The sequence below is a fragment of the Hirundo rustica genome, chromosome 2 (genome assembly GCF_015227805.2).
Source record: "Hirundo rustica isolate bHirRus1 chromosome 2, bHirRus1.pri.v3, whole genome shotgun sequence".
Taxonomy (NCBI): Eukaryota; Metazoa; Chordata; class Aves; order Passeriformes; family Hirundinidae; genus Hirundo; species Hirundo rustica.
The window spans coordinates 112977582-113003113 of NC_053451.1; the positions used below are offsets into that span (position 1 = coordinate 112977582).

The 25532-nt window shown below is 38.4% G+C and overlaps 1 protein-coding gene across 12 annotated transcripts in view; it reads left to right on the forward strand.

Moving 5' to 3' along the window:
- The window catches only part of KDM6A (lysine demethylase 6A), a 148443-nt gene that overhangs the window by 115724 nt on the left and 7187 nt on the right, over positions 1–25532 (forward strand). For all 12 annotated transcript variants that reach the window (XM_058419560.1, XM_058419561.1, XM_058419564.1 and 9 more), the window contains 9 exons: positions 12612–12741; positions 14203–14308; positions 15034–15239; positions 17675–17739; positions 17838–17912; positions 19204–19352; positions 20336–20450; positions 21992–22179; positions 23359–23500. In XM_058419560.1, coding sequence (XP_058275543.1) covers positions 12612–12741; positions 14203–14308; positions 15034–15239; positions 17675–17739; positions 17838–17912; positions 19204–19352; positions 20336–20450; positions 21992–22179; positions 23359–23500 — 1176 coding nt within the window. The remainder of the gene's footprint in view (positions 1–12611; positions 12742–14202; positions 14309–15033; positions 15240–17674; positions 17740–17837; positions 17913–19203; positions 19353–20335; positions 20451–21991; positions 22180–23358; positions 23501–25532) is intronic.

The following is a 25532-nucleotide window of genomic DNA, read 5'->3' on the forward strand; positions in this document are numbered from 1 at the left end:
ATAGTAGAGCAGTCTATTTCAAACTGGAAAAAGAATTTTTGACCACTGCATCTAATGGTTTTATTTCATCATTTGGTTGACATTTGGTTGGTTTGGTTGGACATCAATATGGTTTTATTTCTAGCATTTATATGACTGTTTTCTTAGAGAAGAAAGGCTTCTGGAATAGGTACATGATATCAGTAAATGTCAGATAAATTTACTGCTTCAAAGTGTGTATCCTTCTCATGGGGTTTGCGGCTTAATTTTTATAAGGAGCTTTGATACAGGTCCTACAAATGGAAAATAAGTTGTTTGGACTTTTTTCTTTTATTCAGTAACGAGTTGTCTTTTATAGACATAGTCTGTAGGTGCTGTATAAGAGCTTCCCTTTAGATAACAAACAACAGCAACAATGTAGATGTTGAAAATGATGAATGTTAAAAAAGTCCTGTTCAGTGCTGCTATTAACCTCTTCAGAATTTCTGTTTCTTACTAAGTCAGATAGATTTGGTCTGTCATCACAAATCAGTGTTCTCATTGGGAAAGCAGTAAATAATCACAGAATGTTGAGGTGGGAGGTCCAGGAAGGGAGCTCTGGAGATCATCTCATCCATCCTCCCAACTCCCAGCAGGGCCAACTAGAGCAGGTTGCTCAGAGCCATGCCCAGCCAGGTTTTAAATATTTCCAAGGATGGAAAGACTCCACAATCTGCCTGGACAAAGCTCTTCATGCTGGGTCACCCCTAACGTAAAAAATCTTTCTTTTCTGTGTACCGGTGCATGGGGTTGTTCTTTCCCTGCTGCAGCACATTTCCCTGTGCTGAATTCCCAGAGATTCCTGTTGGCCCATTTCTCCTGCCTGTTGGTGTCCCCCTGAGTGGTCACACAGCCATCTGGTGTATCAGCTTGTCCTTCAGCTCTCTACCAGAGCTGGCTTTTTTTGGTAGTGGTGGTTTCAGCATCTATAGCTCAAACCTAGGAGCTGTTCAGGGGACACATTGTGTTAAAAATGTAGTTGTGCAGCAGCTTATGAGTCTGTCATGTCGCAGTTAAGAGATTTTTGACTCTTCAGGAGTTTAAGTCCTGGTTCATCTTATGTTTCTTTGGTCAGCAGGTGTGTTACTGTTGGTTTTTATCTTTAGTCAGTAAGCTTGGATCATCTTAGATCAGAGGCAGACTAGATTAAGGCAGAATGTGAGGCCAGCCACTGGAGAGCCTGGCAGTGATTGCAGTGTGGTTGTGCAAATTCCACGGTGTTTTCCCAGGTGTCTTCATCGCTGGCAATGCAGAATGGCACAGAGTGTGGAAGGCTGCGTTGTAGAAGTTCAGCTAACACTTCTTCACCAGTGACTTGTGGCAGAGATGTTCCTCTGTAGGCTGCAGTGGTGGTGGAAATGCGGCAAATTAACCCCCCCCTGCAGCAGCCAGTGGCAGAGGAGGATGGTTGAACCCAGAGCAATGATAACTTAAACTGCTGCAGCTAAATCTGTCAGTGTTCATCTCTGGTGCATGTGCTAGCAGGGAGCCTGTCAGGTAGTCATTAGCTTTGCAAATTTACATTTAGTGCTCACTGCTCGCAGCATTCTCTATGTAAAATGTCTCAAAGTCCTCCGATTTTCTTGGTAGACTTTGGAGAGATTTGCCTGCTTTCTTAAAAAAAATTGTTTGAAATCCAAAAGCTGAAAAATTGAAATGACCATTTAGAGCACTGTAATTTCTGTATCCATCTTTTACAGCTGTCACTGTGTTTGAAAATGTTACCTAAGATGCCTTTAAAGTTCACAGAATTCCCTTTAATCATAAGCATATGGTTATTGAATGTTTTGGGCTGTACTCCACTGTTTTCCATCCTGAACTGTGTTTACAGCTCTTCTAGTTGAAATGTTATCTGTATTTTTCACTGTTAGAATTCTTGTCGGAATTTTTATCACCTCAATATATTTTACTCCAAAACATTTTATTCAGGATATATGTATGCTGTGTTTTATATAGCAAATGTGCTGATTTTGAGTATTACTCTTTTTGATATTAAAAAAAAATAGTATAAAAGCATGTTTCTATCATTCTACAAAAAAACCTGCATCTGTTACTGTGATTGAGAGCTCATAGTTCCTAATGTTGTGGGATTTGATGACTAATACTGATCCATGATATAGCAGTCTGTCGCTATCTGTTACCAAGATAAATTTAATGAAAGAGAGAAAAAAAATCTTTAGGGAGCGTGTTTTGTCATCTTTCAAGTATTAAGTCTTATTGTAATGTTCATTTCCAAGTGACATTGCTACACATACTGCATTCATAAAAATTAACAGCTTAACAGCTTTTTTTTTTTTTTTTTTTTTTTAATTGGGACCATGTATGTGTTCTTTCTAGTAGAAGTATGAAAATAGCTTCAGTGTATGGTGTTAGGATGAGTGCATTGCAAAGAGGCATAACATAAACTGTTAGAGACTTTCAAGGTTTTTCTTGAAGTTTAACTGATCTGCCTCCAGGATTGGAATGCAGCTTTCTTCAGAGAGTAATGGGAAGTGTTTCACTCCAGTGAAATGTTGCATTTTGATGTGTTTAGTGTGCTGTTGCAGGAGAGATCTGCAGTTAGTGTTCTGTAGCAAGACATTTACTGTTGTAGCTACAAAGCCTCTAAAACCAAGAAGTCCTTGTGTTTGTGCTCTTTGATGGAGGTACAGTATTCCTGGTGATACTTAATTTCCAAGATAAAGGAAGGCTCATAAAGGTGTTTCACTTGGCTTCTTACAGTCAGCACCAGGCTCACATAATCATAATTTTTCAAGGGAGGTAAGCTCTGACTTCATCCCGTGTAGTTTGCAGACAGCTCAAAAGGTGTTAGATGGGATTTTTTTTTTTTTCCTTTCTTTCATTCGGAGTAGAGATTGAGAGCTCCCTCTTCAGCCTGTCTGCACCTTCATTCGGCAAGGCAGGGGACTTAGAGGCTGGATGATAAGGAAAGGTGGGCAGTGGGAAAAGTGGAGGAGAGACTTGGGGTTTTTTACCAACTCTGAAGTCAAGAAATGCATTGGTCTGGACCACTTTTACAGGTTTAGGGACAGGATTTCTTCGAGGCAAACAGTGCTTTCTGGAAACTCTGCATATGTCTGCTAATAATAACAGGAGATTCTGAGAAATACAGTAACTCACCTGTGTTGGAGCTGGTTACCTGTTATTTCATACTAATAAAAATTATAACTGTATATAAATACTATATAATATATTAATAGTGGGTTTGTTGTTGTTTGTTTTTTTTTCCCCTGCCATTCTGTCTGACAGTTTATATTCATAAAGTTGAAGATAGGGATTTCCCAGCCTTTTACTGAGTAGCTGATTAGCCCCTGCTGATCAGCCCCTGCTTTGTTTTAGGATGTGCAGGCACACACATGACAGCTCTGGAGCAGAATTTTGAGCAGAACATCCTTGTTACAGCTGTTGTGTGCATGACTGACATTAAGAAAAAAGTCTGGAAGGGAGAATTTTAAAAGATAATCTACTGAAAGGCCTGCTAATTTGCCAAAAAAACACAGTTTACACATAGTAAAACGGAAGATGTCTACACGCTAATGTATAAGTTACTATGAACTTCAGTACTGCATGCTGACCTTCATTTTAGCACAGTGTAAGGTAATGCAAAACCAAAGAATTTAAAGTACCTACTGATTATATTTGGGTGTTGTCTCTGCAAGTGGTATCTTGAGGTTCAAAGATGAATTTGTTACCAAAAGTGTTGCTTTTTTAGAATTACTGCAAAAATTACAGAAAAGCTACCCACAGTAGAAAACATGAAAATAATTGATTTTTGCCTTAAAATAAACAAACAAACAACCAAAAAACCGCCAAACACTAACAACAAAGAAACCATGAAACACAACAGATGAAAAGACCAGACAAGACCCCAGACACCTGTGTTGAATAAGCTTAATGCATGGGGAGAAGGGAGTTGTCTTGGAGAATTAGGTTTTATATATTGGAGCTACACTGTATTGGGCCTGAAATGTATTCATGTGTGTCAGTTGTTACATACATACACTTATTTTATTTGATATGTTCAGTAAGACATTCTGGCTTCATCTCTAATATGGATAATTATATTTTGTTATCTTCTGGCATATTCTTCTTGCTCTCTGACAATAGTCATTTGATACAATCTGTTGCCCTGTTGTCTTGATGGTATTCTCTAGGCAAAAATAGACATTTTGACAGGTAGGAACAGGTGGATGTAACTTGGAATTTTTTCTAGCTGGAGCACTAGATTAATCATTTTTATTTTCTTCCTCATTTTCCTGCATTTGGCTCTGTTTATTATATGCTTATTTCAAAACCAGGACGTTTATATTCTTTGTAAGTCACACTGAAGTCCTGAGCTGTCTGTTGAACCTCCTTTTTCTTCAGATGTTTTCAGATTTTAAAAAAAATCTTGTTTAAGAGGAGCCAATTTTTTGCATCCTTCAGACCCTACAGGTTTATTTGTGCTTAGAGCACAAAAGACCTGGAATTAGTAGCAGTTTGGGATTAAATAGTGCACAAGAGGTGATTCACAAGGTAACTACAGATGACCTACTGCAGGAAAGTGAACTGCAGGATAATGAAGTTCCTCATCTCACATCACAGGAGGGATTTTATCAGGAGGCAGCATGGAATTTTATGGGATTTTATCAGGAAGCTCACCACCAAAAAGTGACCTGTTAATGTTCCAAGGGTTTTGTGTGTTGCTTAAGAACAAAAGGAGCATCAGAAGTATGGAAATTCGGTGTTTTTTAAAGTCAAAGCAGTTTATTAGAACAGGCATTCAGAAGTCTTGCATTCCAATAAAGTAAAATCAGAATTAGTTGGACAAAAATAAACGCTGGGAGACTGTCATTTTGCATTACATAAACAAGCGTTGTCTTCGTAAAAGCTGCTCAAGTGAAGCCATTAGGTGAAAGGAGATGCTTTGTATCATAAAATGCAAAACACATGCCAAAGAGAAAGCTCCGTTTGATTCTTTTTTTATTACGTCTGAATAGGTTGTCTGCTCTGTAGAAACAGACTTGGTAAATGCTTTGTTTTGCCAAAGACTAAAGTGAGCACTTAAGTAGGGCAAGATAATTGCGGAGGCTGAAAAGTTTCTTTATATCCATCTTGCTTGGTGCTAACGTTGAGGAAATATTTAACAGAGCCCCATTCTGTTGGTGGGGTGAATTGGGGTTGCCGAGAAGGGGTCAGACACCGGGTACTGGCACAGCAATTGATACTTGTCCAAGGAGCTTCCCTTGAAGGGCCAGACAATGTCACTGAGAGCCACAAGGAATTGAGAAATGCAGGGGCTGAGCTCTTGACTCAGATATGCAAATCGCATTAAGATGCTGTTCTGGAGAGCAGTAGGGTGGCAAATGTGCTCGTCTCGTTAAACTGCTGCCGGAGTGTAGGGATGGAAAGGAATTGAGGAGCTGATTCTGGGAAGGGTGTGATTTGGTTAGTCTTCCCTAAGCAATAAAATTGGTTGCAAACAGTAACTTTTAAGGTGGTTCTAAACCAACTGAATTATGTTTGGTAAACTGTTTACATAGTAAAGTAGAATTCTTGAAGCCTCTGAAAAAATTACCAGATAAAAGAGTGCGCTGTTAGATTAATTATCCTTCCTGAGATTTCTAGAGAAAATCGTTCTCTAAGGTCATTAAAAAAAAACGAAGCAGCAACAACAGAACAATGAAAAACCGACATAACCCCAAGTAATTTTTGAGCATAAGTGAAAACAGTATACTTGAAAGAAGAAAATATGCTAAGAATAACTGCTCGAAGTTCATTATTAGAAAAGCCAATTGTTAATAGGGAGAAAAAAGAAGAGTGTGCTTCTTGGTCTGGTTGTGTATCAGGTTTCCTTAAAGAGACTGTTATCAAAAGCGCTCTTAGAAATGTAAGTATCTTTTCCCTGTGAGCAATCTTTCTGAAAGGAGAATTAATGAAACATTATCACAAGACTTGAGATTTAACACTCGAGGTGTTTATTTCTACTGGAGTGAAACCAGCTGATTTCTCACTCAGTGTTTCAACTGGTGCATCTAATGAACATCCTTGGAGGAGGGATAAAAACCCAGTATCCATCTCAGTTAAGAGAGTCTACCAGTTGTTCTTTCTAAAACTGATCTGAAGTCAAGTCCTTAGTTTGAGCAGTGTAGAGAAGTTCCTGAGTTGACTTGTATTGTTTCTCATAAAAGAAGTTAAGAAATATCTTGGTTATTTTTTTTCCCCTCATTATTTATTAAAGTTTGTTCACAGCCTTGAAAGAACAGGCAAAGGTACAAATAGAACTTAGAGGTAAGAGGTCCTCAGACAGTTCTGAAGAGCCCAGCTGGCCAACTGGGCAACTTCGTGTCAGCTGGAAGTTGTCCTTATCATTTTTATGGTGATACGTGGAAAAACGCATTTGACAACTCCGAAGCGTTTCTGAACTTAAAAGCTTTACCAATTTGGCACGATTGGGGAAGGCAAATGAGAGGCGTAGGTTTGACTGTAATGTGTATCAAGGGGCTAATAAAGCCTTTTTATAGTTCTTTTTGCTTGGTGTTCAAAGAGAGAAAGTATAGAGCAATCCGTTGAGAAAAGTCACAGGAGACCAGGAGAGACGAGCTCATGGGGCCTTGTAAAATGATGAAAATATAGGAGAGCAAACAGAGGATTTTTCCATGGAAAGGGTGATGAGACATCGGAATGGGCTGCCCGGGGAGGTGGTGGAGTCACCATCCCTGGAGCTGTTCAAGGGACAGCTGGAGGTGGCGTGTGGTGCCATGGTCAAGTTGACAGAGTAGTGTTTGGTCCCAGGTTGGGCTCCATGATCCCAGAGGTCTTTTCCAACCTCCATGGTTTGTTGGTCCTGTGAAGGTGGTCTGTGCTGGGCAGTCTGGAACAGGCACTGGTAAATGGCCAGCATTTACACAAGGGCAGTAAATCCATTTCCTGAGGAGGAGTGGGAAGGGCAGTGCAGAGCCTGAAGTGGGCAGATTTCTCCTTGCTCCAAGGGCTCTGTTGGAGCCTGGGGCAGAAGAAATTTGTTCTGTCCTTGCTGAAGTTGCTACTCTTTGAGCCTACTCTGGGAAGTCAGTGAATCACTAGTTTGAGAGCTCCATGGTCTTCAGGAAAAGAGCCTAAATCCATTTGAGGGGAAGTACTTTGTGGAGGAAGGAACCTGAATTAAATTAGTGTTTTGTTCTTAAAAACTACAAAAGCAATTCTTGTTTTATTGGGAGTTTTATTTACAAACAAAAGGCTTTTTTGGCTTCAAGACAGAATTGACCAGTTCCTCTAAAGGCACATTATGTCTGGCAAGTGCACTTCATCATAGCAAAAGTTTTAAGAGTAAAATTTGAAATATTGTGATTTCACAAGCTAAACACTGCTTAGAATAAGAGATTCTGTTGTGTTCAAAAGGCAAATACTGAACTCTGCAGATGGGAAACAGAAGTATCTGGGAGTAAAAAAAACTCTAAAACCGTGGGAAAATTTACAGTTCAGAGGGAAAGGCAAGTGTATGAAAAAGTTTGGTGTCACTTGTTATAATGCTTTTCTTATGTAAGTCATTGGTGTGATTCTGTTTGTCTTACAGGCTCAGTGCAAGGTAATTAGCAAATGAAATAGAGAGGAAAGATGTAAAAGTCATTAGGTAAAAAAAAAAAAAAGGAACATTACTTCTTACATAACATGTAATTAACCTGTGAAATTCACTGCCAACCTGTACTATTGAGGTCAAAACCAGAGCAGAATTCAAAAATAATTAGAAATACATTTGCATAATGAGAAAATCCACAGTTCTATTGTAGGATTTTCTGTAGTTTCATGAAAGATCTCTGGGAGTATTGCCAAGCTAGTACCTGGTTGTGAAAGGCTGGGGTAGAGAATTGCATGATAAACAGGTTGTATAATTATCTGGCATTACTTGCATTTAAGCATAATGTAAGCTTGACTTGACTTCTTTATATTCCCTTTGAGAGCTCTTCTCTATCCCCTGGCTACAGAAGGAGCTTGGGGAGGGGAAGCTGGGGGAGCCAAGCTGGGTGTTGTGTGTAACCACCTCCTTCCCAGGCTGCTGGGGATTGACAGGCGTTTTTCTGTGGTTTTGTAATAACTCAGAGTAAGAAAGCAACTGATTGTATCTGCTAATTGTGAAGGGTGGGTGTTTGGTTTGAACCAGGACTGCATCGAGTGAGTGCTGTGCTTCAGCTGATGCCTTCTGCAGGCGCGTTTGGAAAATGTCCTCTTCCTTCCTCTTTGTAGATTAATTAATTCTCATAGAATTGAGATAGAGTATCAAAAAAAATCCTCAGTTCCTTGTGTTCATTTTAAATGTGATTTTTATTGGGGGAAGAAAGGGTATTAATTTTGTTGTTCTGAGTAACTCTAATCTCTTGAGCAGTAAAACCTTGTTAATTCTCATGCAGCTAATCCTCAAGTAATAATTCACTTAGACTGACTTCACAACAAAAATAACTGCTTAAGCACAAATGCTTGTAAGTTACTCTGTTTCAACCTGTAAATTGTGCCTAAAATCTAAATGTATAGATAACTGGAAGTTGTTTAGGAACTTTTCATTAGCACCAGAAAGTCATAATCTCCCACATAGAAACAAAAGCGGCAAATATTTTAAAAAGTATTGAAGCGAAGAGTTCTAGAAAACACAGAAATGGTGTTTGGAAGAGGAAAACCTGTAGACAAAAACAAAAAAGAAGAATCAAAAAAATAATGTCTGCACAGAAGTACTAGGGTGGTCAATAAGACGAGAGTGTTCAGTAAATATTTTTGTTCTGTGCTTGGGAAAAAGGCGGATAAAATGTTCACATCATGGAATGTACTCTCTTCTCAAGGAGAAGGTTAAACAGCAGTTATACTTAAATTTGGCATTTTTCAGTCGGAGGCCCAGATAACATACATCCGTGAACTCTGAAAGAGCGAGCCAGAGAACTGTTTATAATTCATATAGATTTTTTTTTTTAGTAGTTCTTGGAAAACAGGAAAAGTTGCAGAGGACTTGAAGAGCACACTTCCTGAGAAATAGACATAATTCTCTCAGTCTGACATAAGGGTTGAGTGAAATAATCAAGACATTAAAGTGATTAATAAATTAAAGAATAATTATTGATAATGATTCTTTGTTCTGGGAAAAGAAGTTTTATCCTGTTAATATTTTGAGGTAGAGTTTTTATTTTAGAATAGAGTTAAAATTAGTGTAGTAACACAGGTAGCTTTAAACCTGCATGATACTTTCTTTTTGGTCGGGTGGGATGATGCAGAATCAATCGTGACCCTAAAAAGTGTCTGATGAGTGTTCTGTGGGTGACTGTTGAAACTGTGTCACATTTGGGCTTCTGGTCAGCTGTGTGTTTAGGTACAGCCAGAGGGGAAGTTCTTATCTTAAGACTGAAGGCTGTAAACTGTCTCTTAAAAGCTGTGGGAATGTATCCTAGAAAACAGTAAAACATAATTAAAAGGAGTGTTCTAATGAATGCGATGATTGTTTATTCAAGAGATCGCATGACTACATGAAATAATCCCAAGCAGCCAGTGCCAGGACAAGAGGACTTGGCTTTAAGCCGTGCCAGGGGGGGTTTAGGTTGAACATCTGGAGGAGTTTCTTCACAGAAAGGGTGATGAGACTTTGGAATGGGCTGCCCAGGTGGTGGTATCACCATCCCTGGAGGTGTTCCAGAAAAGACTGGAGGTGACACTCAGTGCCATGGTCTGGGTGACACAGTGGTGATTGGTCATGGATTGCACTTGATGATCCCAGAGGTCTCATGGACTGAGTGATTTTTGTGAAGTTAAGGCACCAGTTTCATCCTTAGTGGTTGATGTTCTCCTAAGCATGGCAGTTTGAGTTTGGTCCTCAGGTTGAAGCGCTTCCATGAGCTGTTGCTTTCACCCCGCAGCACTTTGCCGTGGCCTGGGTGCTGCGGCTGTGGCTCAGGACGGGCTGCACATGGCTGTGCACCCCTGCCCCTGCCCCCTGAGCCTGGCAGCTGCTCCTGCCTTCTCTTCCCACTCTGGGAATGGAGGGTGTTGTCCGTGCTCAGTCCACGACAAGCCAGTTTCCTCTGGAAGTCAATTTAAATGAATGTCCTTCTCTTCATTCCTTCAGCACAGGATGACTGGGTATCCAGTTTCTTTCAGGGGGATAAATCAACCTTGTTTTGTCTTGAGCGGTGCATTTGTTGCCCCTTTCAGCCACTATGAAATCCTCTCACAAAAAGTGCATTCTTCAAGCTAAGATATGTGGGATTTTCAGCACAGTTGCTGCGGTCGAAAAGGGTCTTTCACTTTCCTTGCATGGGCTGTAGTTCTGTATTTCCAGAAGCGAAGAGGCTGGCAGTGGATACTCACACCGTGGTAGCAAATATTTTTAGTATTTCTGTAGTGTTTTTAATCATTTCTGTTGCTCTGTTTGGCACACTAACAATTACAGAATTATTCTTTAATAGCTCTCTTGCCTTGTTATTAATAGTAAGATACTCTGATTCATATTTAAAAAAAAGATTATAGGAAAAAAAAATATGATAGAGTGAAGCTGGCCTGTTAAAGACAACTTTAAATATTCTGCCCATCTGTTTCCTGTACCACTTAAATTATAATGTTTTGCCATCTCAGCTTTGCTTTTCTTTGTCCATTTTCCTCTTAAAATTTCCACATTGAGTTTTAGTAGCTTAGTAAGAAATTATAGCCTGCAATTGGTAATACCAGCTTCATGTGCTGGGTTTATGAGACATCTTTGTTCATCTAATCTTTTCCTTCATGCTGTTCCTTTCCCTTTATCCTCTGCCTTTTCAGACCTGCAGTTCCTCTAAGTTTACAGAAGTTTCTCGTCTCTCCATTGTCATCCTTCCCTGAAACCCCCACGTGCTGTGGCTTTACTGAGCTTTCAGTGTGATTACCTTGCTGTGACTGCAGCAGCTCCTGTCCCATTAGTTCTGAACAATGCTCCTTTTTCTTCAAGTTCACTTTTAGTAATTTCCCTTGATTTTGAAATTTCCCGAGAACCGTTTATCGATGCAAACTGAATTTTGTTGTCTCTTTATTTTTTATACTATGCATTTGTTTTTCTTGGTTTTGTTTCTCTGATTGGTAATGCAGAGGTTATAGTAACGTCTGATACCTGCTCTTTAGATTCTAGTTTCACTTTGCATAGATGGTCTGAATCTCAGGTTCATGCAGCTGTGGTCAATAAATTTCTGTGTGGTGATATCAGATTTTATATTGCCATGTTATTTTTGGGTTCTTTTTTTGTTTACTTTTGTTGGATTTTTTTTGTGTACGTGGGACAATGAAGCCTTTGCCATAACTACATCAGACATTAAGCAGTGGCCAGTGATTTTTTTGCCAAAAAAATTATGACTAATCAAAGCTTGTGCATCACTTTTTCGCTTTCTTGGAAGTGAAATTGTGGCATTGTCTTACCTAGCACAAGGAATGAGATGTGTGACAGGTGTGCTTTGGGGTGTGTGAGATGTTTGCCCATTTCTTTTAAATTGTTTGTCATGTCAGTCTGTCTCATTGCTCCCAAGTCCATCTTACGGGTTCTGCTAGCTTGAATTGAAGCAGTGATCTCATGACCCAGTATCTGGCTGTACCATGTTTCTCAGTTTTAGAAACAAGTTTTTATCATTGGGAGTTTCATCTGATAAAAAGCTGTGCTTTCTGTTAAAGACTGTTGTTGTTAAAAAAAATAAATAAATTTAGTAACCAGTGAATTTTATGAAGATATATGACTAAATTATACATTAGAAACAGCCTATGTTGTGGGATGTAACAACAGTGAACCAAAGGCAGTTGGTAGAAGGATTTGAATAGTATTTATTGGGAAGAATTTTGGTGTAGTTGAGTAATTTTTAACAAGAATTTAAGAGATGGTTTTGTCCGTGCATTGCCGGTGCCGGTGACTGGGTATTGACTACAGGCTAAGCTCAGAATGGAGACTTTTCAGGTCATCCATTATAGGAGAAGTTACACATCCAGTGGGTCCTGCACACCTGGAAATGTCCAGGGGGAGGCTGCAAATACAGGCAGAGAGCTTCTCCCTGGAGTCCCACCAGGGGCACTGGCACAGCAGCTCACTGGAGGTAGGGCCTCTCCCTTGTTGCTCCAAAAAATAGATTGTGCAGCAGTGGCTCCTTCTGCTTCAAAATGTGTCAGGCAGGGAGGGATAGGTGTGGTTCTGTTCGGTGTCTGTAGTGTAGCCGTAGTTGGTTTTTGTGATTCAGCAGTTTTTTGGCTCAGAAATTGTCATTTTCTGAGTCCTGCTCTGCTACCTCAGCACCTGTGGAATGATCATCCACCTGCTAAGGTTCTTCTCCATTTGCAGTTGAAACCTTCTTTTCCTGTGAAATTTTATTAAATGTTTCATGATTGCTTTTATTTAAAATGGCTGTATTTTTAACTAATAGTGGCAAAGTTACAGATTCAGCAGGCAAAGTGGGAATAAGTTTGAATGATACCAAATTATGCAAGGAGAATTCTTGATTAAAACATACGAGCTTTGTTTGCATCTTAGATTACGGTTTCTGCTTACGCAACATTATTTTGCATAAGAGATTACACTGATACGCATTTATTTTATTTGTCAAGTATTGACAGAGACAGCTCTTGTTTCCTTTTAGGAATCTGGGTAAAAATGGCTTATCTAACAGTAGTATTCTACTGGATAAATGCCCACCTCCACGACCACCGCCTCCACCGTACCCTCCCTTGCCAAAGGACAAGCTGAATCCACCTACACCTAGTATTTATGTAAGTAAATCTGGTGGCAGAAGTACATTGCTGCCTGTCTTTTGCAATTGTTTGGATATCTGAATTACATAATGTAATTATTTTAAAGATGTGCTGTTCGTCGCTGAGTTCTAATTACAGTGCTCTCCAAACTGGTATATAAGCAGGAGAAATGATAACCTTAAAGAAAATTTTGAGGCACAGTTTGACTCTTAAAGGACCTGTTAATTAAGAATTTCAGTAAACAAAAGGCAAAATACTTCAGCTTATTTATTTTTAATGCTCAAAATGTTGACAGCATAAGCAAAACTGTTTGTTACCCACAATGCACGGTATTTCAAAAATTTACGTTCCATTTTTTGCAAGTGACAGCTTATGTATAGATAAGCAAATAATTAAACTAAACTCCCCTAACAGTCTGCTTCAAAACATAGTAAAGAAAAATGAATAAAAATTGGGGTGATGTTAGGAACAAAATGTCACCAGGAAAAGGGAGGATTTAGTTGAGTAGTGTTTTCTTACGCAAGCATTACAACTTTTGTTCTGACAATAAAGTTTCATAATAGCTTCATTGACCCAACTTCCTTAGTAATAGAAGAATAGATTACAGGATATCCACTTCCTTAATAGCAGAAAAATAAATTACAATATGTCCATACAGGCGGTGTGAAAAGCTCGAGTTGGCTTTGGTCACCTCAGCTTGGGGACCAGAAGAAGGTCTAAGTGTGCTGAGAGCTGAGTTAGGCTGGATGCAATAGTGCTTCCAGATGTTCTCCAGGTGTTGCACCTGGGCTCATCTGCCTTCATAAAAGTCCACCCCAGCTTTGTTGAGTGCTCACAAAGCTGGAAAGTCGCCACGCTGCCACAGACTGTGCAGTTGTGCCGCTGTGTGGGAACTCTCTGCTGTGTTTTGTTTATTGCTAGAAATGCCTTCAGCATTCTAAAGGTTTCATAGCAATTAAAAAAAAAAAAAAATCAGGAGGGGGGTTATAGCATAAAATTGAGGTTATAGGTGCAGAGAAGCATAAGCAAATCAACCTTTCTGGTTAACATGAGATATACCATGAGAGCAGTCTTTTAATTATACTGTTTCTTGCATACATTATGTGGAAAATAGCGCTTTTTTACTTCGGAAAAGAAACTCTATTGCCCTTCAGAGAATTCCGTAGATTTAGGGAATGTACAAGGCTACTGTCAGATAAAGAAATTAAGTTCAGGAAACCTGAGTTGCAAAGCTGAAGCAACCTGGGAATAATTCATGCCAAGAAACAAATTACAGTAACAAATTAATTTCAGTAGTGAACCAAACATTTGCCGTTGAAAGAATTGTGTGGTGTAACTGTTCATTCCCCTCAGTGCGGGGAAATGCGAAAATTCCTGTTTTCTTTTTGTTATTTCTCTTTTGTTTTGCTATTCTTTCTTGTTTTACAAATAAGGAATCTAGATTGATCTGACATCTAATATTCCATTATAATTTTGCAGTTGGAAAATAAACGAGATGCTTTCTTTCCACCTTTACATCAATTTTGTACAAATCCAAACAACCCTGTTACTGTAATACGTGGCCTTGCTGGAGCGCTTAAATTAGGTAAATTTACCCTTTTTTTTTTTTTTTTTTTAAACCTTGGGGAAAAAATCAATGTTTTTTAAGGAGAAGTCTCTCAGTTCTTAGAAGTTGATATTTTATTTCTATAATACTGTTTTACCTGTATATTACAAGTCATTAGGGTAATTTGTCATTTCTCAGTTTACTGTTGTTTCTAATCTTGGTCATGTCAAAAAAAAAAAAACCCAGCACAAACAGATTTTGTTGAGCACAGAGAGAGGCTGAGCTGTGGATATGGAAGTTTACAGCCAGACATTTTCCTACAGAAATACTGGTTGCATGTTTTAGTGTTTAGATCTGTAATTATCTGTAATTTGTGTGCAATATTTTGAAGTCTCCAGATAGATAAACTATCACTGCTGGTAGGAAACGTGTTTTATGATGGAAGTACGTTCATAAAGTTGTGCTCTGAAAAATACTTTCTTGGTAATAGATATGAACAATGTTTGAAGATTTGTTTACACAAGGCATGTAAAATGTTTCTTGTAATATAGTCCATAGCTGCCAAGTTTTTTCTAATTTTTTACTGGATGTCTGGAGAAAAGATTTTTGGGTGTCAATAATTAATGTCCAGGTGGGCAGTGTCGTGAAGACTAAGGGGTAAAAATGATTTTACAGTAAACCTTTTGACAACTTAAGGCGTTTTCCTGGGGTTTTTTTTTGTTCTATTTTAACCTTCATTTATTAATTTTATTGCTATTAATTAGATCTAGGACTCTTCTCTACTAAGACCTTGGTAGAAGCGAATAATGAACACATAGTAGAAGTAAGGACACAACTCCTGCAGCCAGCAGATGAAAACTGGGACCCCACTGGAACAAAGAAGATCTGGCGTTGTGAAAGCAGTAGATCTCACACAACAATTGCTAAATATGCACAGTACCAGGCCTCCTCATTCCAGGAGTCTTTAAGGGTAAGTTAATTGTTACTATTCGAGTTATAATTCACAGACTGCATACTGACTCTGGAGCCAATTAATAATGGCTGTTGGAAAAAGCAGGAACATTGCCATTAGCATGAAGAGCACAAGTAAATTTTCAAAAACTGTTTGGAATAGAGGGTCAAATAGTATATTGGTCTTCCCAAATGCTTAGTGTAAACTTCACTTTAATAATATAAAACTCATGGTTATTACATACTTTAAAAGTTTATTAGTTGAAGCTTTTCGTATCATAATGTCAAAATTCGCATTACTCGAGGCTTTTTTTATAATTTGAATTGCTTCTAATTTCACACGTTTTGAAATCGGATTTCTTTGTTCTTCCTACTATCCTGAATTAATTTCGATGTGGCTTATTAAAAGTTTACACCAATACTAGTCTTTTGTTGGGTTCCAAACATAACAGTTCATATTTAGTTTAGAAGTTTCTAGGCTTATGTGTCAGAGTGAAGTATTAGAAATAATATTTCTCCTTCCTGACTTGGCAGAGGGGTTGGACTCCAGGATCTCCAGAAGTCTCTTCCAACCCTAACTATTCTCTTACTCTGGGATTCTGTGAAAAGTGATTTTATTGGTATTTTTAACATATTTTACTGAAGTTACGAGCACATTCTTGAAACTGGCCATGGGCACTCCTTGGAGTCTTATGTTACGTGGTTTTGCGAAAAGATTGGGCTATGGTGGAACTAAGACAAGAAGATAATTCTCACCAGTTGTTTGTTAGAAAACAGGGAAAAGGTCAGCGTGGGGAATTGACTATTGCAGTGTTCACTGCCTTTACACAGAAACTGGAATGATTTCAGTAAGGAGGGAAAGAAATTCCAAATTGAAATTTTGTGCATTAGAGGAGAGGATTAGAAACAAAGAAATTAACTTCTAATTTAAGAGAACAGAAGGGAATCTAGTCATAGGGCTTTGAGCTGGTAGAGGGTGAAGAAAAGAAACAGGAATACCATAGGAAGTGGGGGGCATGGAAACCTTCTAGATCTTGGGATTTTTCATCCTCTGCAATGGTAATAAATTTCAGTAGGACATTGGCCTAAGTTTACTGGTGGCAGAAGGTTTCTGGTGCCCCTTGAGCAGTTGCACCAATGTTGTGTTCCTGTATGTCATTCCAGAGGGGCTGGAGAACATTACCTCACTGGAACATAATATCTATTTATCTATCAATCTCTCTATCTATACCTTTAAAATTGTACATAATTTAGCACATACCACTGAAATCTCAGCTTTGGATTTACATCACAATGTGTCCCGTAGGGTGATCTGATTTTTTTTTTTTCCCCTTCATTGTTACAAACTGGTGGTAAAACTGCAATACATAAAATAGTTTTTAAGAGTGATGATTTTCATTTTTCCCCTGGAAATCAGAAAGGCACTGTACATGTGTCCTTTGCCTAACACTGCTCTGACCTGTCCTTAGGTGACTTTCCAGTGTTTAAATGAAAGCTTTATTTCTTCTTTCTATAGCCACAGTTCTCTTGGCTTGCCCTAAGTGATCTTTTTTCTTTATTCCTGTAACAGCTATTACATTGCTTTTCTAACATACCTTGCAGCATTTGATACATCCATCATCACTAAGTTCTTTTTTGTTTCTCTTTGCCCTTCATTCTAAGGATGAATAAGACTTTCTCAGGTACACAGGGCACTTTGAGATTTAACAACAATCCCATTCAAAGCCAGGGATCTTTGGATAGAATCCAGACAGTTCCTTCTTCTTTTTTGTCTCTTTCTTTTTCCTTCTTTGTCCATATACTTGCCAAAATAGAAATCTTTAGAATAGGGTTTTGAGCACAGTCTGCTAAAAAGATCAAATTGCATCATTTAATATTGGTTGGATTTTTTCCACTAGTCATGGTCTCAGCTACTTCTAGTACTAAAATAGCATATGGCTATGAAAAATTCAAAGGATTTTATATAATGGATTTTATTAAATTAGTTTTATAAATATTAGTCATCCTAGTTTCCTGTCAGAATACCTGCTTGACTTTGAAGGAAGGTAGATGTTCTTACTTGAAAAAGTTAACTGAACTCTTTAGTACTGGATTCCGGGTCACCCTCGTAATGGAGCAAACCAATGTACTCATTTCCCACTTGAATGCAGGCCAGCAGAAATATTTACAGTGTAGACATTTTCTGTAGACATCATGGCCTGAGTGTCATGGCATCTGCAGCCATGAAGAGGGGTTTTTTTAATGCATTTGATTAACTTTTGTTACTTTCTTCACAATGAAGAAATGTTGACACCAAATCATAGACATGGGTATTTCAAAGATTTTTGTCAATATCTTGAGACAAATGTACTTATAGCTATGCCTGTGTTATCACTTCATACCTATATATTTTATCTGTTCTTGTGTGTGTATGTATATATATGTATAAAAATATTTCAAAATTGCATTTTATAGGAGGAAAATGAGAAGAAGAGTCACCACAAGGACCACTCAGATAATGAATCCACATCTTCTGATAAGTAAGTGTGGTATAACTATTAATTCTGTAATTGGTTATATGTGCTATTTTACAGCATTCCCTATTCGCATGTGCTTGATACATTTGTTACATTTGCAGCTCTGGGAGGAGGAGGAGAGGACCTTTTAAAACAATCAAGTTTGGGACCAACATTGACCTGTCAGACGACAAGAAGTAAGTTGATTACAGTTTCTCCTGCTCACAGTGGGATTCTACATGATGATAATCCCTCTGGAAATCCTGTTTATTCTCATACATCAGCCAGTCTGTTGATAAATTCTGCTTGCACACCCCATTTCCACAAGGAAATGGTTGCCTGTGGTCTTCAGACTGCTGTTACAAGTCCTCCACATGCTAAAGTATCTTTTCAAACTTCTCTTTCCAGGATTTTTGGTTTTCCAGAAATGAGTTTAACATCCATCAGAAACCATTCTTTCAGTCCTTCTTCTTTGTTGTTTGTTCATTGTGAGGCTTTAAAATGTTTGCTAACTACTTAGTTGCTTCTGACAACACCAAGTTTTTAGTTTTTGCATAGTAATTGTAAGATTAAAGGGTTTTTTAAAAATTTTTTTGTCTGAATTTTTGCTATTCACGGGTTTTTTCCTTTCTTTCATACTGTCACCTTTTCATAACTCTTACTTCTTTATCCAGTAACAGAGTTCAAAACACATAGCAAAGACCAGACCAGTGCTTACCTGTGGGTAAACCACGATACCTTTCAAGAGCCTCAAAAAAAAATTTAGTATTATTTTAGCTATATATCCTTCTGTGAGTAGATGAAGATAGCATAGAAAATATTATAAATACTCTGAAAGTATGTTTTTATTGTCCAGTAATAATTTTTTGGTTCAGTCTCTAGTTAAGACATTCCATCCATGACCCAGCATGTCTAGGCTGTCAATCCCACTAGCTGCAGTACAACAATTCTGGTCTGTTGAAGTCATAAAAGAAGAAAAGTTTATGGTGTTTGGGGAGTAAGCACCACTTAAGAGGACGTGGCAGAGTCACTGGAACACTAACATGAGCATTTTTGGATGTGATTAGAGGTTGCTGTAAAATTTTGGATATTGATGCCATTTTTCTATAAAGGAAATTCCATCTGTAGAGGCAAAGTAGTTGATAATTAACTGTTATTTTGAACAAGCCATTGGGAGAGAGACTTGAAATAAAGCTAAGCATAACTAACTTGAGGCTCATAGGGAATTGCATTTTGATACTTGAAATAGTTCTTTACAGGAAGTCAGATAGATGCCAGATCTTCTGATCTGTAGTTTCAACTTTTGCTGCAAAATTATGTTTCCCCTCAACTAGCCTGTCAGATTTGTGATTGTATTTGGAAATATTTTAAAATTGAAAGAGTAACACCGATACCTGTGCTTACAATTTTCTGAAGATGTTTATGTTTCCCAGACTCTTCTAAGAGTTTCAGGGATTCACAGTTTGTCAATTTGCTATTTTGCTGCAGGTGGAAGTTGCAACTCCATGAACTGACAAAACTTCCTGCTTTTGTACGTGTGGTATCAGCAGGAAATCTTCTAAGCCATGTTGGTCATACCATCCTGGGCATGAACACAGTGCAGCTCTACATGAAGGTTCCAGGAAGCAGGACACCAGGTGAGTATAATCATCATAATCACATGATAAAATCAGTTTCTACTGTGGGGTGTTGGATTTAACTGCACTGCAGATTTCCAGTATCTTACAGCATCTCTAAACATGATAAATATACATATTCAGTATTTTTAGAGTTCTTAACTGAACTCTGTGTTCAAAGCTCTTACAGTGGAATTTTCTGGATTTCTGCAGTGCTGGGGAGTTGCCCCTGCTGACCTCTTGCATGCAATAGTGGAGTCTTTAAGGAGAAGAAGGAAGTTTGGTTTGTCTACATGGACAGTATTTGTATTTTACATACCTTGGGAGTTTTTAGAGGCTTCTCAAGAGGGTCTGGTGCAATCCTAAAAGTCAGAGGCTTCCACTTTTTTAGATTTTCACTGTCTGAGAATAGGACTCAACTCTCTGTGATGAATCTTGCTGTGTTGGGGCTCTGGACTGGGACTTGAGGTATCTGGACTAAATTTTCAGGGTCTATTTTTTTCTGAAGTACATCTTCAGAAAATTCCATTAGGGATTTTGGCTCAGTTTTCCAGCTGTCTAAAGAAGATAAAATACTGGACATTTCTACATGAATTTTGAAATCTCTTTTGGAAAGATTTTTGTACTCCTTGTCTGTTCAGTGCCTGAAGTCACAAAGTTTTGCACCCCACTAGGACTGTAAGGAGACAGCATGAAATGCAAAATCTGAGCTTTTGAAGCATTTATTTCTACAGGAGGGAGGAACTGCTGAAACATTGGTCAGATCCCCAAGATTGGTAGTTCCAATTTTGTTTTCCACAAACTAACAAGAACAGAATTCTCATGTCACTGGTAGTTTAACTGTGTGAAGCACATTAATAGTGTCTGTAAGTGTCATATAAAATATATAAGAATACTTAAACTGTGGTGTAAGTTTATACAGTAATTGTGTCTTTGCATTTCATGGCTTTATTTTGGTAGAAAGGCATTACATAAAGTGTGTTTTCTTTTCTCTTATATTTCAGGTCATCAAGAAAATAACAACTTTTGCTCAGTAAATATAAATATTGGTCCAGGTGACTGTGAATGGTTTGTTGTCCCTGAAAGCTATTGGGGTGTCATGAATGACTTCTGTGAAAAGTAAGCTGGATGTGCTGTTTTTCTCTTACTTCTATCAAATTTCTTGTGCCTTTCTCAGACCTGAGATGGAAATTACTGAAGGTGTTCTAAGGGAACATTATTTTGTGGGTTTTCCATCTAGTCAGAAAAGTCTTATACAAGTAGGTCAAAATGCAAAATCTAGAGTTCATACAAAATACCACATTTGTACAATATGTGGAAACTTGGGCTGTCTGTGACAAAAGCAAAAGCAGAATTCTCTTGTCAGAAATAAATACAGAGTCACTGGTATTTTGGCCTGTTTCCTTGTTGCATTTAGAGTGAAAGCTTAATTTGCTCATACCCCAGGAGGTGTCATGGTAGGCATTGCTTAGACTTATATATTTGTAACTCCTTGGAAAAGCTGGGATACCCTCAGCATTGGGGTACTACTCAGCCAGCTCTAAGATGAGAATTTCTCTGCTGTGCTTGTGTAGAGTGGTTTTAAAAACAAATAGAACAATACTTGTTTTACATGCACACACTAAAAAAGAGGGAGCATCAGTAGTGTTCCCTAATCATGCCAATACTCAAACAGGAGCCTCTGAGCTTGATTGTATGGGAGAAGCTTTTTCTTACCCAGTTGAAATTGGATTAAGCTCTTGACTTCAGAACTTTTCCAGAGCTCTGCAGATTCATCTCAGTGTCTCTGTATTTTCTGCCTGTCTACTGACAGCTGTTCTTATTTCACCCACCCTTACAAAGATAAGCCAACTCAAAAATGTAACTTCCACCGATAGAATTGCCATGTCTCTGACACAGCTGGCCTTTTTACTTATGCCACTGTCCTTGTGAGGCTGACAGAGAAACTGAGAGCTTGGTAGCCTCACAAAATTTCTACAGTGCCTCTACAGAGGCACTTGATTGTCTTTGTGAACTGTGCATTGCAAATAATCCCTCATGGTGCAGTATAATACTGGGATAAAGATGGGAGAGGAGTTTGGATTTTGCATAACCATAGGAGAAGAGTTCATAGTTAAGAAATCCATATGGAGGTGTTTTTCCATGCTGATCAGGATTTCTCAGCTGAGAGCACTGGCCCATGGATCACAGTTGAAATGTTGCCAAGAGGTTGCTTGATGTGTGGGCAAGCTGCACATGCACACACAGACAGTGTGAGTTCATGTTCAGAACAGAAAACATCCTTGGGAGCTGCTGTGGTCTGTACAGAAGATCAGTCAGTGATTAAAAAGGCAGCATTGGCCACCAGTGCCACAGGAGGTCTGACCAAGGGTTGGTCTGCTTCAGCATCAGTAAAATACTGGGAAAAGAGAACTTAACTCAAAGCTATAAACTGACTTCACATGGGCAGGTGTTTTAATGTATTGCAGGATGTGAAATGTGGAATTATGATCAGGAATTTTATACATGACACTCTCCTTTTGGCTACTCTTTGTGGGTTATTTGTTAGCTGCAGAAAAAATTCATGGTGATGGTCATTTTTTACGGATTGCATTGAAGTGTCTGCCACTAGCAATGTCCATTGATAAATTCTGAAGACTTTGTCTTTCCTCTTGTTTCAGGAACAACATGAATTTCCTAATGGGATCTTGGTGGCCAAACTTGGAAGATTTGTATGAAGCCAATGTCCCAGTTTATAGATTTATTCAAAGACCAGGGGATTTGGTGTGGATAAATGCTGGCACTGTTCACTGGGTTCAGGCTATTGGCTGGTGCAACAACATTGCTTGGAATGTTGGCCCTCTCACAGGTATGTGTGAGCAGTGCCTGTGCTGAGCTGTGTGTAGGTAATACTGTACTGCTCATGGCACAGATCCTGCCAGTTCTTACTAATTAGCCACGCTTTACTAGATGAAAAAAAAACCAATGTGCTGTGTTTTTAAGATATGATGTGTTAAAGCTTTAAATAATTCCACTGTAAGAGGAAGAGAAAGCAGCAAGAACATAGTCTTGGCACTCATGCTTTGAAGGGGGTTGTAGAAGTAGAATGTGTGTATTGATTTATGTACTGTCTTCTTAGGCCATTTCTTAACTTCTTCTCCCAATTTTGTTCTACCCAGCAAACTGCACTATGGGTTTCCTACAGATTTAAGAACTTGTTCTCTAATATTGGTGGGACAGTGGGTACCTAATAGCTCTGCAGTGAGAGCATCAGGAAATGCAAACAGTTGTAAAATTTAGGTCATAAAGGGACATTAGGTTTCTCAGACCTACTGCTCTAGAATTCTTCAGTTTTGAACCATGGTCTTGGAAGGATTTTTATCTGTGCGTGTGGAAAGAAATTCCGCAGCTATAACAAGAGTCTGTCAAGTGTTTGAAGAGAGTGTACTTCCAAAAAAACTTCTGTTTTCTTAAGTAGTTTAAAATGTGTTTTTATATGGTGCAGTAAAGAGTGTATCTCTGGGATTGTGTGATTGACTGATAGACCTCTCATGTTCAGTCACAGTAAGTTTTGTAAAACATTTTTAAAAGAAGGGTGGAGTGAGTAGGCTGCTTAATGAAAAAGTCTGACTCACTTCTTCTCTCAAGAAGAGATTATATACCACAGCAGTGTAGAATCATGATAAATTGTGAAGAGAGTTAGATGCAGACATTTCAAACATGGATTTTTTTTTAATCTGGAATATTTGAAAATTTATTAATTAACCATTTTTGAAACACTGCTCCGTGTTCAGCAAAGAAATGGAACACTTTTCAGTAACTTGTCTTCACAGGTGTTTGTTGTTGCTGTGGTATTGTGTTCTTTCAGCCCCATAAATACACTTTGTAAAAGACATTTTGAAGAACAGAAATGTAGTTGGAACGAATGGCTCATTGTGAATGAAGTTTAGCTGTAAAAGATATAAATTATTATTATAAACAGAGTGATCTTGGTTGGTAATTGTTCCTCAAGCTGACCGATTGTTTCTGTGACTGTGTGTTTGTGCAGCCTGTCAGTACAAGTTGGCAGTGGAACGGTACGAGTGGAATAAGCTGCAGAGCGTGAAGTCCATAGTGCCCATGGTTCACCTTTCATGGAATATGGCTCGGAATATCAAGGTCTCAGATCCAAAGCTTTTCGAAATGATAAAGTAAGTTTTGTTCATTTGAAGATTTACTGTGCCCTTTTCCTCTTCACACATAAACCAGTGGTTGATTTATAAATAGCTCTTTGCGAGACTTCCTTGTTCCTGGGAACCAAACCAAAATTACTTTAGGTTCTGTTTTTCAAACACAACATTTATAGGTATCCCTAATTTTATTATGTTTTATGTGATGTTATTGTGGCATAGCTTTAGAATCATCTAAGTAATTTTTTAGTTAAATGTGCTGTAGACTTAATTCAGCAGTTTACTGAAAGTTGGCTTTGATCACAGCAGCTGTTCAGAGTATGTATCACCAGAAATAGGAAAATTAGGTCATCAACCCAAATATTAAAATCGGTATATATAGTCATTTTTACAGCAAAGTTAAATTCTACATTTCTAGAATTTGTAGTTAGTGTTCTCATGCTGTCACTTGGAGATTCGGTATAAATCTTTTAAATAAAGGCAAGTAGGAACTTGAGAGTCTCCTTCCCTTTTGCTCTTCTGAACAATGAATTGATTGATGTGTAAAATGATAATTGAGTTTAGTGACATTTCTCATAACACATATTCCAAAAAGCAGGAATATTCCAGGCTTCAAGCATCTGTAGTGATTTTCTTTAAAGGGTGCAACTTCAAGAAATGTAAATCATATTGCAGCACCATACTGAGGCTGGGGAGTGAATGAACATTTCAGCATATAACATAGGTTTGTCTTCAAGTGGGGGAATGAATTCCAAAGCAAATTACTCATCATGAGAATCGTAGCACACACTCTGCTTTGCCTGAGTCTCCCAAAGCACTTCTGAGCCCTTCTTAGTCTTACCAACATACTGGATCAACAAGCATTGAATCCTTCTGCTATTTGCCTTGAAATGGGATTTAAAAAATGCGGGAGTTAACTTGTGAGAAAAAGGGCAAAGAAAAAAAGTGTCTTTATTTCCCCCAGTGGGATTTACTGGTGACATCTGAGTGCGACACCTTTTTACAGTAGGAATTTAATTTAGTCTTGAACATCTGTTGCAGAATGGTGGAACTGGGGAAATGTTAAATTTGTAAGAACTGAGAATGTTGGAAGTTGACAACAGGGAGGTTTGTAGTCACACTAAAGCTTGATTATAGGGTACCATTTGTGTGTGAATACTTCCCTAAAATCTAGGAACTGATACTGAGGGTAAATAAAGTATTTGCTGAAGGCCTGGCAGTCCTGCCCCTTTAATTAAACAATTAGTGCTCATATTCCTAATGCCAGCTGTCACAAGAGAAACTGAGTGTTTAGAAATGAGAAAATGAGGGGAAAATGCAGGAGAGTGTGGGAGGGAGAGAGCCAAAAAGTCCATTTAAAAATACCAAATCCACAAGCTTTGCTTTTATCTTTATTTATGTAAAATACATATCAAGCCCAGCAGACATCTATTGTCAAGCTCATAGCAGTTCTGGAATGTTCTTGAAAAGACATGATTCTGGTATTTTGGCCACTTGTATTTTGCATTTGCCATGATTTGGGTTTAAAAGGAGAAGAACGTGACAGAGCACAGCATCCTTCTCCAAGAGAATTGCTTGAAACATTAGGAAGAAACACAGAGGACAAAATGGTAATTTGTTGTTGTCTTGATGGCTGAGAGCAGCCCAGCTTTTTCTAGCAAGAGACTCAAACTGTAGGTGTACATTACAAATAAACAGAGATGCTGAGGGAGCAGATAGAAATTTTGGGTGTGCATGCATTGGCTTTTTCCATTCTACTGAAACCATTTCCAGTTTACTTGGAATAAGCCTCCGCCATCCAGGTTAGTTGTCAGCCAAAACTCAAGTTCCTGCTGTGGGTGCAGAGGGGAGAAGAGGGGATGATCACCTCTGGTTTGTAATGTCCAATAGCAGCAGCCTGAGAACATTTTGTTGTGGTCACTCCTGTAGTTTTGGAATAGCAGTTCCTAGAAGTCCCTATCAGCACAGCCTGGTGTCTGACCTTGGCTTTGTAAACACACTGCAGAAACCTTCCTGAATGTCCTTAAGATAGGGGAGCAGTTGCATAATTTTC